Below are 15,811 nucleotides of genomic sequence, written 5' to 3'. Positions count from 1 at the left end.
GCTTTTTTCCTCTCCCTCTCTGCAAAAGACTGCCTTGTTTGTGCCTCTGCCCTGTAACAAACAAGAAGATAAACGAGACATTTCTGCCAAAGTAATAATTTTAAATCTGTTGTTTTGACCTCTAAGCCAAATTTTCTGCATTACATGCCACTGGCTCAGATAAGACAGTACATTTTTTTCCTGCCAACTGAACCCTGTAGTGTATGCACAGCCCTGTTCAACAAACTGCTCTATAATTTATCTCTGAACATATGTATTGGGAAGCTGAGGATGAAGGAAATTTGGCACTATATGGGGTATCACCCCCCCACCTAAACCCTTGCTCCTTGGATCCTCTTGATTTTCTGTGTTGGGAAAACCAATGCACATTTGGACACAAATCCAGCTAGGAGCAAAATTAGAAATCCTTGCTCAAATGAAAACAGCAGGACAATGGTTATAAATATCTGGAGGACGATACGCTTTACCTTAATAGGTAATTTTGTATATTTTATTTATTGGAGTGGAGGATATTCAGTGTTCCTCCAGAGAAGAAATTTTAGGACTGAAATCAGGGGCAACCTTGACTTCTCAAAGTCAAGTTTGTACTGGATGGTGTCCAAGATGAACTCCACTTGACCTTAAAAGCACTACTTACTTTTCAACTAGAAACCAGAGTTTCCACACAGGCTGCTCAAGATGTGCTTTGCAACTAGAAAGACAACACCAAGTAAGTATTTATTTTTCTGGCAGACAGAAATGGCCTCATCACATTTCCTGCAGTGACACAGGTGACAGAAAGCCTGCAGAGGGGCACGTGTCCTCTTTGAATGAACAACAGCGTGTGTGCCCTTTGTCCCCACAGCAACTGATGGTCTGTGGGGCTGGGAGATTACTTTGGGCTACAAAAGGTGGGATTCCTCTCAAGTGGGTTTCCTCCCTGAGTGCAGCGCAGGATGTCCTGTACCTCCCCAGGCAGCCACAATGCAGAGGTTTGATGGAGCTCAAAGTCAGCCCAGAGCAGGTAAGGCCACAAAGCCCTGGAGCAAGCGAGCAGGGGCAGTGCAGGAAACCACCCCCTGCACTGAAGGGTTTCTTGCAAACCTTGCTGCTTGTAGAGGTCTGTGCACATGAGGGAAAACACCCACTACCCTGTGGCACCACTCTTTTTGGAGTGCTGGGAATCCCATGCCACCACACACCTTCCCCTCCATCCATCCATGCCATCCTGCCAGCTGCCACTGCCTCCAGTTTCCATTTTAGTATGGCCACTGCCACAATGGGAAGAATTTTATCTTCCATGACTACTCTCCTAAATATAACAAGCTGAATTAGGCTCTCACTTATATGCCCATGACTTGCATTCCCCTTTTCTATCTTGTTTTTAATACAGTCTTTTCTACGGAGGGAAATACCATTATTGCTCCCACACGCCTTTCTTTCCCCACCTCCCCATAATTTTCACTAGCCTTGTTTTTTAATTTTACTTTCAGTTTGAAACCCTTTGCCCCAGCACATCTAGTCAGCACATTTCTCAGTTACAGCCTGGGTAAGAGAGAAAATGGGCTTCATTTTGCTAAACTTGGCTTCTTTCCATCTTTCTAAGTCTCACCTGACATCTACACCTTTTCATCTTGCACTGGAAACATTTAGAAAGGGTTGACTTTTAAAATAAGCAGCAAATAACTATTCTTTCAACCCTCACCAACCCATCTCATTAGAAATGGGATTAAGTTAATTTTTAACCAAACACAGACAAACAAACAGACGTAACCACGGATACCTCTGCAACCACAACTACTTTTCCAGCACTGGTCTCCAAATAAAGATTGTAAAATTCATTTTAAAAGGAGGATCAAAAGTGTTTCTTTCTAAAGCACCAGTTGCATGGTAGTAATTTTAGAAATTTAAGACAGCTCAAACCTGCTGCTGGATTATTTTTAACAGGATCTTTGGGTGCAAGGGCAGTTCAGAGACTGCCTCGCCCTAGAGGGTGAGAGGTAACTGAAGCAAAGCCTTGGCTGCAGCCAGGAAACCTCTCCATGGGAGAAGACAAATTAATTTCAAATTAATGTCTAAGAAAGGACAGAAGAGTGAGCAGCTGACTTCTGAGCCTCTAGGAAACTGCCACTACATGCAAAAAACCAGTTTCTCTTTTCAGTTTTCCTATTTTCGGTCAGATGATGGTGAAATACTCTACTAAAAACATAGGTGAGGCAGGGCAGCTGGTGTAGGACAGCTGGGAAATAGGCATAGTTCAAGGCTCAGCTATTATTAAAAAGCACACACATCTTTCTATATTTATTCCAACTTTACAGCTCCAAATAAAACACATGCAGTCCTGATGAGTTTATAACTCTAAATACGACTCAGGAGGAAAAACCCTCAATCTCATCTGGGAAAACCAAACTCATATATACAAAAGCAGCAGAAGATTATTATTTTTTCTGACACCACATATACAGCTACACTTCTAAAAATACGCTACTACTGCTGGAGTTAAACACAACAAAACAGAAAAACCACTGTCTTACAAACACAGCCACAGTTTAAAATCAAGTGGCCAGTTCTTCATTCCAGCTCCATCACAAACCTCCTGGAAAATCCAAGGTGGATTTTTCCTCCTGGAAAAGCTGCTCAGGAGGATCCACACATTGCTGTACACCTCACCTCCAGATGTGGGTCTGACAAAGTGCCCCACAGGGAGTTCAGCAGGGCCAGCTGAACTATTAACTCTGCTTCTTGGGTAGATTTCATAGGGCTCATCATCACTGCTCCCAGGCTGATACCTTTGCAGAGTAACCAGTTCCCTCCCTGGAAAAACCATAAACCAAGCTGGCAGAGACATGCCCCTTATCTCAGGGCATGGCTGCATCTCCCTGGAGAAAAAGCAAGCAGGATGTGTAACCTGGAACATTCATGCACTTACATGCTTTAACTGGAGGAATTTCAGAGGTACAAAATTATTTTAGCAAGTAAAAGATAATGTACACAGCGAAAACGCTGCCACTGGATTTACCCTGCAGCAGCTCCATCTGAAAAGTAAAGCCTGCTGAGACAAAAAACATGCCAGCTAAGGCATTTTCACTGCCACTTTGAAAAAACACTCTTGTAAGAAAATGTGGCTATAACTGAGAGACAGAGGAATGAAAACAACCATCCCCCATACCAGAAGGCAGAAGCCTGGCACAATCCAAAATATCATTTCTACATGCCTTGCAACAATCCATTCAAAAACAAACAGCAAGCACCACCACCACCACCACCACCAAGTCACAGAGCTGCAGCAGACTCCAGCTGGGAGATAGTTTATTAACTGCTTTCTTTTCTCCCCCCTTTACACCAGAACAATGTTAAACCTGAAGAGTTTGCTGCAGGGCCTGGCACCAGGGATACTCAGGGATCAGACCAGGCCAGGGATACTCACTGCAGGCTCCACAGGTGAAGCAGCTGTCATGGTAGAGGTTGCCCATGGCTTGGCAAGCTTGGTTTGCTCCATACACGCCCTTGCTGCACTTCACGCAGGTACCTGGGGGAGAGAAGAGAGGTCACACGTGGGACCCAACAGGGTGCCTGGGGACACTGGTTGGGTGACAACGTATTTAGCTCGTCATGGTGGCTGAGCAGCTTAGGACCATGCAGTTCACTGAAGCCACAACACGTAGCTGACATCACTGTGACCTGCCCTGAGAGGCGCTGTTAACACGACATGACAGTCATCAAACCTCCACAGTGAAAGACTTTTGCAAAAAACTAAACTGCACAAGAACAGTTCCTTCCTTCCTTCCTTCCTTCCTTCCTTCCTTCCTTCCTTCCTTCCTTCCTTCCTTCCTTCCTTCCTTCCTTCCTTCCTTCCTTCCTTCCTTCCTTCCTTCCTTCCTTCCTTCCTTCCTTCCTTCCTTCCCTTCCCCCATCCTTCCTGACAACCTTTATATACATCTAAATCTGCTTAAGGACCCTTAAGGACCCTCACAAAAGCAGTGAGTATCAGTAAGGGGTGCTCAGAGCTCTTCATAGACAATAGTTTCTGGCAATTATTGTATAAGATAAGCTTGTTGGTCACAACTGATGTGAGGAAAACACAGCTGTTTACTTACCTCCTTTAAATCATCCATTTAAGTTCCCAGTTGTTCCTGCTGAAGGCCCTAATGGTTCCCCAATAAAACAGAGCCAGACTACCTGACACCTACCTCTCTTAACAAGGAAATGGGACATCAAGCCATTTTACTCACTTCAGGCATTGCCCTGCAATTGTGACAGGCTGTTTTTAAAGCAGCACCACCCTTTAACTACTGCTAACTGAGGAACTTGAATCTCTGTTTAAGCAAATAAATGAATAAGAGGCAGTGTGAAGGAAAAACAGATTATGTGTTCCTGTCTCTGGTCTGCAGTGACTCTAATGTGACTTCAACTTTCACCATTACCCAGACCTATTAATCCTGGCTCTTAAAATCCCTGGTCAAGGGACTGTGAGTCACACCTCACTCCTACTGGCCCAGGAGGAGGAACAACATCATCTTGCTGGAGATCCTTAGTTATGTGAAGGATGGTAAACAAAATTTCACTTCTTTTGGGGCACTGCAAGCTCCAGAGTAATTGAAAAAGTCTGGAGAAAGCTGGGAAAAAGTCTGTCACTGAAAAGTAACTCAATTCTGGCAGCACCAGGCTTGCACTGCCAGGGTGAGTAAGAATTTCTTCCTGCAGCCAGTAGCCCTGGCGGTCAGTTTCCACACTACAGGGATAAAACCACTCAGGAGTCCCTTGCAGTAGCACACACATGGCCGCTGAAAAGCAGACACTTGGTTTTCCCAGGTTTTTGCAGAGCAGACCTGGCTCTCAGAGCTGCAGCTGCCTGCGTGCATCCAACCAGCACGCTGAAAACTGTCCTAGTGCTGTGCCAAGCCCCACTGCACTCAGAGCCAGAGTCCACACTGACACAAACCTGCAGAGAAGGCTGCAAAGAATAATTAGTTACTTTGTTTTGTCCAAATCCTACACGAATGAAATGCTCACTTGGCTGTGGGCCCACCCCAGCACTCAGGCTGGCACCAAGCAAGCAAAACTTTCTGGCTTTTTTTTGAATTGAGCAGGTTTATCTCATTTATTGAAAGAAACATTTTAAGAAAGATAAATCGTACAGGCATTAGAAAAAGGATTAAAAAAAAAAGTCAAGGCAAAGATAAGAAAAAATTGGCTTCTTAAATGGATGTGTTCTCCCAGAAATGCACACATTCAGCAGCAGCCTGAATTTCTGTGCAATGATCTGACACAAGAGCTAATGACTCAAAATTCCCTCTTGAGTACACCAATGTCAAGCAGAAAGTTTAGAGAGCAGAAAACCTGCCAATTTTCCACGACACCCACCAGGCTTTCCACAGACCCAAGGTATTTATTGCACTGCAAGTGCTGCATTTTCCCCTTCTCTGTGCCAATGAGTGGCTGCTCCAGAAAATCTCACCAGCATGCTCCAGTTTCCTCCTTTCCACAAAGCAGCCGGGTGACACTGACTGTGGATGAGCAGCAAGAAGAAGCAGGAGGCAGAAGGCACAGCCACTGAGGGCAGGCACAATGCCCAGTAAAGATGTTGGCAGGCATAAGCCACTATTAAGTAGGCTAGGGCAAACCCTATGGAGGGCAGAAATTGCCTCTGCCATCTCCTGTCTATCCTATTATGCTTCAGAGCACAGGCACTGCCCTCTGGCTTCCCAACAGGACAGATCCTGCAGGAGCTGTCAGGGCTCTCACATCTGTACCAAAATCTTCCTCCACCTCCCACCCCTCAACCTTCCCAACCACTCTTCCACCTTCCTTTCAGTCCATGCTCCATTTCATGCCCTGATTAACCCTTTGCCCCACTTCTTTCAGTATTTAGGCCCCTAAAAAATGGGAAACAAAGTCATGGAATGAAAGGGCTTTTAAAATACTTTGACAATGTGTTCTGTAAAAACTGTAATGTGCTAAATTACTCAACGACGTCATAACCAGACACGCCATAAATATTCATACATATCCTGTGCCAAGGTTGACAATTGAAAAATGGCATTATGGCACATCTGAATCTAGTTTATATTCTTACATGTATCTGCTAAATCTTACTTGAAAGCCTATTAAATCTCAGTAGCAAGTGAAATTACTCTCTAAATAAGTCTTTGTTCTTTCCAGATATAATATTCCGAAACATTTGAACCAACATACTTGAGCCTTCATCTCTGACACTCAGCACACCTGGCCTGAAAGGGTGGGTGGGGGAAGTGATTTTTATTGATTTTTCCTTTTTTTATTGATTTTTCCTTTCCACTTTTTTTTCACCATTCACTCCCTGCTGTCACAATGATCCTGATCCTTTGGCTTAGGCTAAGCAAGGCAAAAGCAAGGCAAAAGCAAGGCAAAAGCTGCTGCTGATGGCAGCCAGTCGCTGAGCTCGGCAGCACGTGTGCTGACGGCAGCCAGCGCAACCGGGGCCACCTCCAAGCCCATCCTGCTGCAGAACGGGCTCCACGCCCTGCTCCATGCCAGCTCCGACAGCTATTTCCCGAAACAGTGCTGACTGTGCTTGCTGCTGGTGTTAAAATGTCAGCAGCATCACTCCAGCCCCACATGCCACTGACACTAGTCAGCAGTTCTGGGTAATTTTCTTGGCATGGAGTGGCTTTTAGCAAAAACTTCTGTCCTCAGCGTGAAGCAGAGGGATCCTAAGCAGCCACAGTTCAGCAAGATCCCTGATTCCTGTGCTCAGTAACTTTGCAGCTCCTAACAAGTGTTTATCCAAGTACCAATCGCAGCGGACATCCCCTCTGAAATTATGATTTTTAACCTTAGACAAGGTTATTTATTAAGAAGAAATGACAGGTTTCCCTTTTACCACCAGGATGACAAACCACACATGCACAGCACCACTAAATTCATGCCTGAGCGCACAGGCAGAATGGCAGCCAGATTTGGGAAGGAAAAGGGATGGAAATTGCTGATTTCAGTTCAATTTCTGCTGGCAGGGCAGCCGTCCCTGGACAACAAAGAAATCTCTGTTCCCTTTCGCATCACGCAGCGAGCAAGCGCCCGCGCTGCAGCTGAGAGTCTGAACAAAGGGACCTTTGGAACAGAGCTGGGACCAAAAACATGCCCTGGAAGCCACTTCCCAGCACTTGCCACTCTCCATCTCAGCACTGCAGACCAGGAGGGCTCTCACCAGGAACAGCCTCGGCTCACATGATCCAAGAGGTTGGACGCAGACCTCAAGGGCTGTGAGAAATGGAAGTGAACCCGGTGCTCAAATGTCAGTCCCACCCTCAAAATTCAACAAATGCATTTCCATTTACCACCCGACTCAAAGCCCCTGGAGGCATTTTTTCCTCCAAGTGTTGCTATTTCACACTCACCAGAAGGAGTTTAGTTACTTACTGTATCCCACTCGCTAAAAATTCAACACAAGCCATGCTGAACAGCAGTGTTTTCTGGGACCAAGACTTATTTCCACATTTCAGACAACATCAACCTACACACCAAGACCACAGTTCTTCCAACAGCATCCCTCTTCTTTTCAGCAGCCTTCACCTCTACCCTCACCTCCCTTCTCAGCAACACACAGCACAGCCAACCTTTCCTACACGTGCTCTTGATTGGGCTTACTAATACTGTCACTTCATTTTGAGCAGCCAAATATGACAGTTTTTTCAGTGGTGACATTTCTTTGTCATGCCAATTTGGTCCCAGGTAAGAGGAATGCAGGGGCAGGATGATTCTGGTGGTGTGGGTCTGCTTATCTGGCTAATCCAGAACCAGCAAGTCTGTCCTACTCCTTCCACATACTCTGTGCAAGCCACATTTCCACAATCGGACTGACTCTTCTCCATCAGATGCAACTGGTTTTTGCCCCTTATTTACAGGAGGCTGGATTTATGCTGAAGAACCCTCAGCTGAACTTAGAAGAACAACTATCCCCTCTGGTAACATCATTCCCATCTGTCCACACATGCACACAGCAGATCCTGATTCCTCTTGGCAGAAGTTGTACCTTCACAAGGGTCCTCCCCATCAGAATTCTGCTTGACACTCACTCTGACAGGGAGGACCCTGTGCAGGTGCAGCTGCTGTGTCTCCAACCCACCTATTTATCCCAGGAGAACCAAGCCCTCCACTTGCACACACGTGTTTCAAAGACTGTCTGCTGAGAAAAGCCTTCACCCTGTCATACACGGTGTGATGCTCAGTTCTCCTGGTTTTACTTTAGAATTTCTCTGGAACTTGAACCCACCCACCTTCCTATGGCTCACCTTAACCCAAGTAATTCCTACATCAAACTCTAAATTACACACATTGCATGCCTTGCTATGCTGCTTATCCACTACTGAGCAGTAACTCTTGCTGAGGTCATTTCAAGGAGATTTGGAGGCCTGAGTGAGACTGAGTGCCTCAAAACCTGGCAGATTGGTTTTATTCATCACGGAGGGACTGGGTTGTCTGTACAAAGATGGACAGGTACTCCCCTGCCCAGAGAACCACAGAGTTAGTAAACACAAGTTTTCTGCTCCCTTTTTCATGCCACATTCTTGACCCCCAACTTTGCTGCAGACCTTCACGAACACACTGCCAGTGAAGGACGAAAATGCCATCAAACTCACGTCAGTGACATTTTAAGTACCTTACAGTGGCATCAGAGATTATGATAACTCCCATTCCACATGAATGAGGCTCCTTATTTCTTTCAGTCCCACTCTTACTGTATTCTGGCTGACACACTGATTGCTCCTCTGCCTCAACTCTTTGCTTTTTCTTTCCTTTTGGTAGATTTTTCCTTAGCTTGCAAACCCAGCTGAGCTCCCAAGAGGAAGGGAGGAGAAGGACATACTCCTGTAATCTTGAAGAGCCATATTCCAGGCCAATACTTATTTGTTTGGTTTCTTGCAGTGAGATAAGCTTTGCAATCTGTACACACCCACTACTCCAAGTGCTGTGACCCTTCTGGCTTTCCTTCTTCCACCAGGACCTGTCTCTCCCTGCCTCCCCCTCCTCTCTGCTGTAGGCAGGTGTCCCCTTTCAGCTTTGGTACTCTCTCAGGAGAAGGTAGTAAAGGATGCCTCTGCTCATTCCCGGTGGAAATGGCATTGTCATCATCACCCACAGACAAAACAGACTCAGAGGAACTTTCATTTTAATCAGAAATTCTCCACTTGTCAGCCCTGAGATTACCTTTGCTGCACAGAAAGTGTCCTGGTGCCCCACCATCAGCAGGGTTCAGTAAAGTCCCCGTGTGTGTACAGCCCCAAAGTTAAATGAATTGTGGTTCCAGCAGTGGTAAAACACTAATTTCACTGTGCACTACACTTCCAAAGAGCACTGCTGGCCTTTGAGCTGCTCACACCCATTCAAAGGTGCTGGGCTCCCAGCTCTCCACAGGGCTCAGCGGCTCAGCTACTGCTCTGCTTATGCCAAGGGGAAAAAAAAATCTGCAGACTCTGCTAGGAGATATTCTCCGCCTGACTGCTGGGAAGCATCCTAGCTTTTCACTGCAAAACAAGATGCCCAGGGCCCTCCTAAATCACCCACAGCTTATCAGCTCTGCTGTAAATAACAAGAAAGCCAGAATACAACAGCTAACAAATATTTATAACACAAAAACCATTCATAAAAATGGTTTTATAAAAAGCTCTTAGTAAGGGTGTAGATAATCCTCATCAGGTGGAGATTTCCATCTAGCTGTATGAAAAAAGCACTGTTAAAAACGTGATGCTACATGTTACACCTCTAGAAGCATCCATCTATGCCTGCAGACCAAGGCACTGCATGCTAAGACAAGCAGTCAAACCTCCCTGCAGACCCCAGCACACTTCAGCCAGGCCCCTCCTGTACCAAGTCACTGCCAGGCAGTGCAGGCAGATGCTTGGCTTGGTTGTGCATCTCTCTCACCTGAAAACTCATCAGGCACCTTCAGCCTTTGGGATGGTGTCGCTTCACCTAACCCTAAACATTTGGGTGGTGCTACCAAAGGATTTGCAGCTCCCCTGATCACTCCTATTTAATCTCTCGTCACCAAGAGGAGATGAAGGCTGATGCACCCAAAGCAACTCCATGGGAAATCAGTGGGATTTGGGCTCCTCACTCCTGAATGTTCTCTGGAAATAATACACCAAAACCTAAATACATCCTAAGCTGGCTTCCAGTGACACTTCCCAGGGACATGGGGGCCCTTCTCTGCTTTATGGGAACCAGTCTCTCTCACAGGAACCAGTTTCTCTAGAAAGCAACCAGTTGCTCTCTGAGCAACTTCAGCTTTTCCTTCCCCAAGCAAAAGACCGAGTGATACCTGAGACTTCCTATGTCCTCCTTGACAGCCCACATAAATCAAGTCAGCACTTCAAAAGCCCTCTTGGAGAACTGAAATTCCTCCAGAGACATGCACAGCCCATGCAGCTCACACACAGGTCACTACTTCCAAAAAAACAAAAGGAAAAAAACCGCAGAGCAAATTCTTGGCTTTGTGTATTTCTTTCCTTTCACTTATTATACCTACTCTGAGCAGACAAAAGCATTTTGCACAGCAAGTTGGTGCTGACAGATAACCAGACTGCTGCTCCTCAGCACAGCATCTTACCTGTATTTTACCTAGTCCCTGGCTTATCCTTTTCTAGGCTTTCACATACAAGCACACATTTTCACATAGTGAAGGAGAAAGCAGCTCCTTTACTGTGATCAGAATTGTTTTTTATAAACATTTGGTCCTGACTGAGACAGACTGAAGGACAGTATGACAGACAGACAGATCCATCTTCAAAAACACCCCCTTGTTACAAAAACAGCACACAAAATTAGGAGAACTGAAAATATTTTTTATAAAATACTTTGGTCATTTGTACTTTAGTCCTGGTTTCATTTCCTGGCTCTGATGAACTTCAAAACTGCTGCAACAGACTTCCTTTCACTGGGGAAGAAGTCTGCAACAAAACAAACTATTGATCCTTTTTATCACTATTGCATAGAAGTGTTTATTTTACACCCTAAAGTTTGGTAGCTTGAGAGTAGGGCACAGCAAAAAATAGTTGAGAAGGCCAGCTGTGTCCTTTGTTCCTTCAAAGGAAGTAAGGTAACTGTGCAAAAAATGAAAATAAAAGTGAGAAAGAGAGGGGGAGGAGGAGGCCCAGAATTAAAATACCTTGATACTTGTTCCTTCCTGTTCCTTGGTCTTCAGCAGGGCAGATCTGCTGAACCTTTGCCTGCTGAACTGAAGCTCCAAAAAACTTTACTTTTCCCTCTGCCAAGACTGCATAATTTCTTTTTTTCATCTCACTCTCCTCCTTCCCATATTTCTCAGACATCACATCCTGGTGCAAAATCTCGTGGCAGGAGGATGTCAGAACACCTCATCGGGGATCAGGCAGCCTCCGTGTTTCCTCCCTCCCTGGGGCTCACTCAGCCACCTGACCAGCTGGGCTCTCCATGCTGCCAAAAATACTCCTGCTTCACTATAAATCTCCCATGGGACAAAAGCCTCCTCCTGCCTTGCATCCTTATTTTGTGACAAAAATGTAAAAGTAATCTAGCCATTAACTGGGTTCCTCTGCCTCCTGAGCCATCCCCAGGCACATTTCGGATGAGGTATGATCCAGCCAGTTTACACACACTGCGAGGAGCAGACACAGCAGGGTCTGTTGGAGAGACCCCTGACACCTCTCCAGTGGAGCTGAATGTCACCTCCAGAAAAACACTCCCATTTTCGAGCACCACCTCCGAGGAGCCTGCTGTCCCGACCCCATCCCCGTTATCAGCTCCTGGTCACGGCATTCAGCCCCCCCCAAGGAGGCTCCATGTGCTCATTCAAACCGTGCGCTTCCTGCAGGGGACGGAAAGTGACAAAACTTGTTTCCAGGCCAAAACGCTGTGAGCAGAGCAGCTGAACACATCACTTTTCTGCGACAGGATAAAAAATGCTCCTGCCCTGCCACAGGGCTTAATCCAGTCTCGGATACCAAGATAAACAACCCCAGCACAGCCCTCTGCGGGCAAGTCCCCCTGCCTGCTGCCAAGAAACACATTTAGTTATGCAATCTGCAGCTGAGTGCACGGTGGTCCCCCCCAGCTACACCCCCAAAGCTCGGTGTGAAGCTCTTGTGCGGCTCAGACCACCATGGAGCCGCCCACCGACTCCAGCAGACAGGACCCTGTGCAACAGTACCTGTGCAGGCTGAAATGCAAACACTTCCTCAGCACCAGGCTGAAGAGTTTAATCTGTCCCTGTTCTACTTCTGTGACTGCAAGTCTACAATCATGAGGCATATCCATACACCTGACCTGCTTCCATCGTTTCTTAAGTTAACCATGGAGTCTCCAGTCTTCCCAGCAACTCACTCTGGGTTTCCCTCTCCCAAAAGCTGAGCTATCTTATCTGCTGTTAAATTGTGAAGTGGCACAGCAGGGAACGGAAACACGCAATTCGACCCTGACCTCCCTCCATCCTGGGATAGCAAATCAATTTAATCCAGGAGGACATTCAATATTCTCATCGGGAGTCCTGGCATGTAAGTGGCTCCTTTCCAATGCCAAGTGGCAGTGATAACCTCTGGTGGTGGTCTGGACTTGTCACAGACCCCATATTTAGGGAAGAACGTGCCTACTGCTTGCTCTGCCATCTTCAGGATGCACCAATCATTTCACTGCTGATGGGAACCAGCACCTGAGGGCAGAGGGAAATCCTGGCAACTTTGGGAAACCACCGCAATCCCCATCTCCAAGATACTTCTCTCTGCCCTTCTCCATGACGGCAGCCTATGCAGGCACGACTCCTCCGCAGGCTGGATGGATGCCTTCCCACCCACACGTGGTCGGGACGCATCCTTGTAAGACACAGAACCAGGAGTATTGGCAAGAAAAGTTAAATGCCTCCCTGCTGGCAACGAAGGGCACTTCAAAATACGCTGCTCCAGTTTCTTCCCAGAGCTGCCCCCCTCAACCATGCTAAACTACCTTTGCTTTAAAATTAAGAGAGGTAGGATTAAAGAAAAAGGTGTCGCAGGAGGAAGAGCGTCTAATCCCTGTGATAAATAAAAGTTAAATAAAAAAACCCTGCTCTGGGCAACTGACGGAGCACAACCAAGCAGATGTACAGGCAAATGCAATCCTGCAGGTCTGAACCCTGCCGTGACACTTTGCGAGGAGCCCTCCTCGTGCCGACGGGCGGACTGCCTCCTTACCGAAGTAATCGGCCTTTGGCCGAGCATCCATCTCCTGCTCCAGGCGCTGGGTCAGCGCCTCCAGCTTCAGCTCAGCCGCCGATGGCCCTTGCTCAGGCTGCGGAAGGAGGGTCTGGCAGGGCAGCTTCACCTTTGCTGTGCTGGAGCCATCCAGGTGCCCAGAGTCTGACCGTGGCCCACTCATGCCCTCCGGGAAAAGCATCTGCTGGGCATTGGGAGCCACCATCCCTCGGGAGGCCAGGCGTGAGGAGCCCGCCTCAGGGTTCCCGCTGCCGCTGGCAGGCCTGTGGTTCTGACCGTGGGCCACGAAGTGACCGCCTGGGCCGGGGTAGGCAGCGGCGTGCTGGTATTCCACACTGGGAGCAGCAGGTGCGGAGCTTGGCGGGAAGGACAGCGAGACACCCTGGTACCACGGCTGGCTGCCATCTCCTCCGCCTTTGGAACCGCAGGGCTCAGCGGAGCCTGAAAACCCCCGAGTGGGCTGCGCGGAGGGTGCCGAGAAGGATGAGGACCTCTGCTGTGGCGGGGGCTCCTCTGGCCCCACCGAGGGTGCCGAGGGGGTCCCGGCGTTTGAGAAGGAGGACCTCTGTGCGGCTGGCATCGGGTCACGGCCCCCGACACCTCGCCTGCCCTCGCTGCCGTTCTCCTGCCCGCCGCGGCAGGGCTGGGGGTCGCCGGGGCTCCCAGCCTGCTGCTCCCCGCGCCCCCCGCCAGGCTGTGAGCCCCCCACTCGGGGGATCCTGTCGGGCTCCGCTTCCCAGCCCCGGCGCCCGGCCTGGCTCCCCGGGGCCTCGGCACGTGCGCCGCTCTCTCCGAAGCCGCGCTCCCCTCCCTCGCAGGGCCTCGCTCGCGGCCCCTCGGCGGCGGGGGGCGGCTTCGAACCCCGCGCCACCGGCGGGCTGGGACGGGGCGGGTGGAAGGCGGCAGCCCCTCCGTTCATCGCGGCCATCAGCATCTCCTCCTGTTGCTGCTGCTGCTGCTGCTGGAGGTGGATCTTGGCCATCTTGGTGGCGAACACCCGCCTGGTCTCCTCGAACTCGGGGTTGTTGCCGGCAGCTTTGTCCACCCGAAAGAGACCGTCCTTGGAGGCCTCGTACATGTTGAGGTCCTCGATGAACTTGCTGGCTTCCAGACCCAGATCGTCGTACTTGTCCATCTTGCCCGGGTTAGCGGGAAGATTCCCGCTTTCTTCTTCTTCTTCTTCTTCTTCCTCCTCCTCCTCTTCTCCTTCCCGCCGGGATCAAGGCAACGCGGGCAGCAGCAGCCGCTCCGTCCCGCCGCGCTCCCGCCGCGCCCGTCCCCTCCGGGGGCGTGGCTGCGGGCGCGGGGAGGGGGCGTGGCCACAGTGAACACGCCCCGACCGTCCCCGCTGACCGCGCCCCAAGCTACGCCCACCCGCCCAGCGCGCGCTGCTCGCTCCCGCGCCGTGGTGGGCGCGCGCGCGATCCGTCCGGAAAGGTCGCGTGCGGTTGCGGAGCCGCCCCGCGGTGTCCGAACGGGCTCGGGAAGGGTTCGGCTCAGGCAGCGGAGATGGGAAAGGGGCTGCGCACGGTGGTTAAAGTCACCCGGATGATGCAAGGAAGGTGGTTTTGCCTCGTCTCCCCGCTGGGTAATATTCCTCTTTTTCACCCTGCAGCCTGGAAACCTTCCTGAAGAAGCCTTGCGAAAAATCACAGACACCCGTCGAGGAAGAAAAAAAACCAACAGCCCTACTCCCCCATGAAAAACTGCGAGGAAAATTTCATTCTATAACTATTGGGGCAATTAGTCTGTATAGTAGGAAATGGTATGAATTTTCTTGGTGTAGATAGACGTGGATAGATAGATAGAATTTTCTTGGTGTAGATAGACATTCTGTGCTGGATAGAGAGGCTTAAGTACGCATGACTAAAGGACCCCGGATCATCGCAGGAAGATGACCCCTTGCCTGAAGAATAAAGGATACCTCTGGATGCCCAAAATAATATCAGCATCCCAGCCTTCCGGACACCTTTGGGAACCCCCACCCCATTATCCAGCATCATACATGTAACTGCAGCAAGACCACCTCCAGAGACATTTAGATCAGGAAAGATGGATCATGACATGTTAAAATTATTGTTGCTTTGGAATTCAGTAGCATATGTGCGATACATAGGGACTGGGCGAATCATGCTGTTCCCAAATCCTTAAAGGGTATAGGAGCTGTGTATAAAACTGCCCCAATGTGATCGGGACACTTCATGCCTATGACTAAATACTTACCCATGTGAATCTACACTTTACATACCAGCTTCCCTCCTCTGTCAGCCTGGGCCAGTTGCAAAATTTTCACGGCAAAACACAGCCTGGGGCTATCCAGAAGTTGGAGGGCTGCAGTGGGAACTCTGCTGGGCTCATGGGAGAGGCTGGTTGGCTGGGAGCTGTGGTACCTCTCACTAAACTTACTGGTGCAGTTGATCCTGCGGGCCCAGGCACGTGTCTGGCATTCCCATAACTTGTTATTGTAATTCTCCCCCAGGCTCCAGGAGGGAGGGCCAAATGTTAAGGAATGTGGAAATTCTCTGCCTTTAATAATAATGAATTGGGCTGTGATCAAAACATGTCAGAAGTAAAAAAAAAAAACAAAACCAAAACCAACAAAACCTCCTGAGCAACTGAGGCCAGACCTA

General features: G+C 48.8%; 1 protein-coding gene across 2 annotated transcripts in view; it reads right to left on the bottom strand.

Annotated features, from left to right (window-relative positions):
• The window catches only part of LIMD1 (LIM domain containing 1), a 31,546-nt gene extending 17,113 nt beyond the window's left edge, over positions 1 to 14,433 (bottom strand). Inside the window, exons 1-3 of one of the 2 annotated variants that reach the window (XM_066572090.1) lie at positions 13,891 to 14,433; positions 13,161 to 13,806; positions 3,407 to 3,508 (exon numbers count right to left, since the gene is read on the bottom strand). In XM_066572090.1, the coding sequence (XP_066428187.1) occupies positions 3,407 to 3,508; positions 13,161 to 13,806; positions 13,891 to 14,316 (1,174 nt within the window). In that variant the 5' untranslated portion in view covers positions 14,317 to 14,433. Of the gene's footprint in view, positions 1 to 3,406; positions 3,509 to 13,160 lie in introns of both variants that reach the window. The other variant, XM_066572081.1, reaches the window with a different exon arrangement.
• Between the last annotated feature and the right edge of the window lie 1,378 nt (positions 14,434 to 15,811).

This window comes from Molothrus aeneus, chromosome 1 (genome assembly GCF_037042795.1).
Source record: "Molothrus aeneus isolate 106 chromosome 1, BPBGC_Maene_1.0, whole genome shotgun sequence".
In the NCBI taxonomy this organism is placed as follows: domain Eukaryota; kingdom Metazoa; phylum Chordata; class Aves; order Passeriformes; family Icteridae; genus Molothrus; species Molothrus aeneus.
The sequence above is the reverse complement of the archived record's forward strand: the minus strand, read 5'-3'. Positions and strand labels throughout refer to the sequence as shown.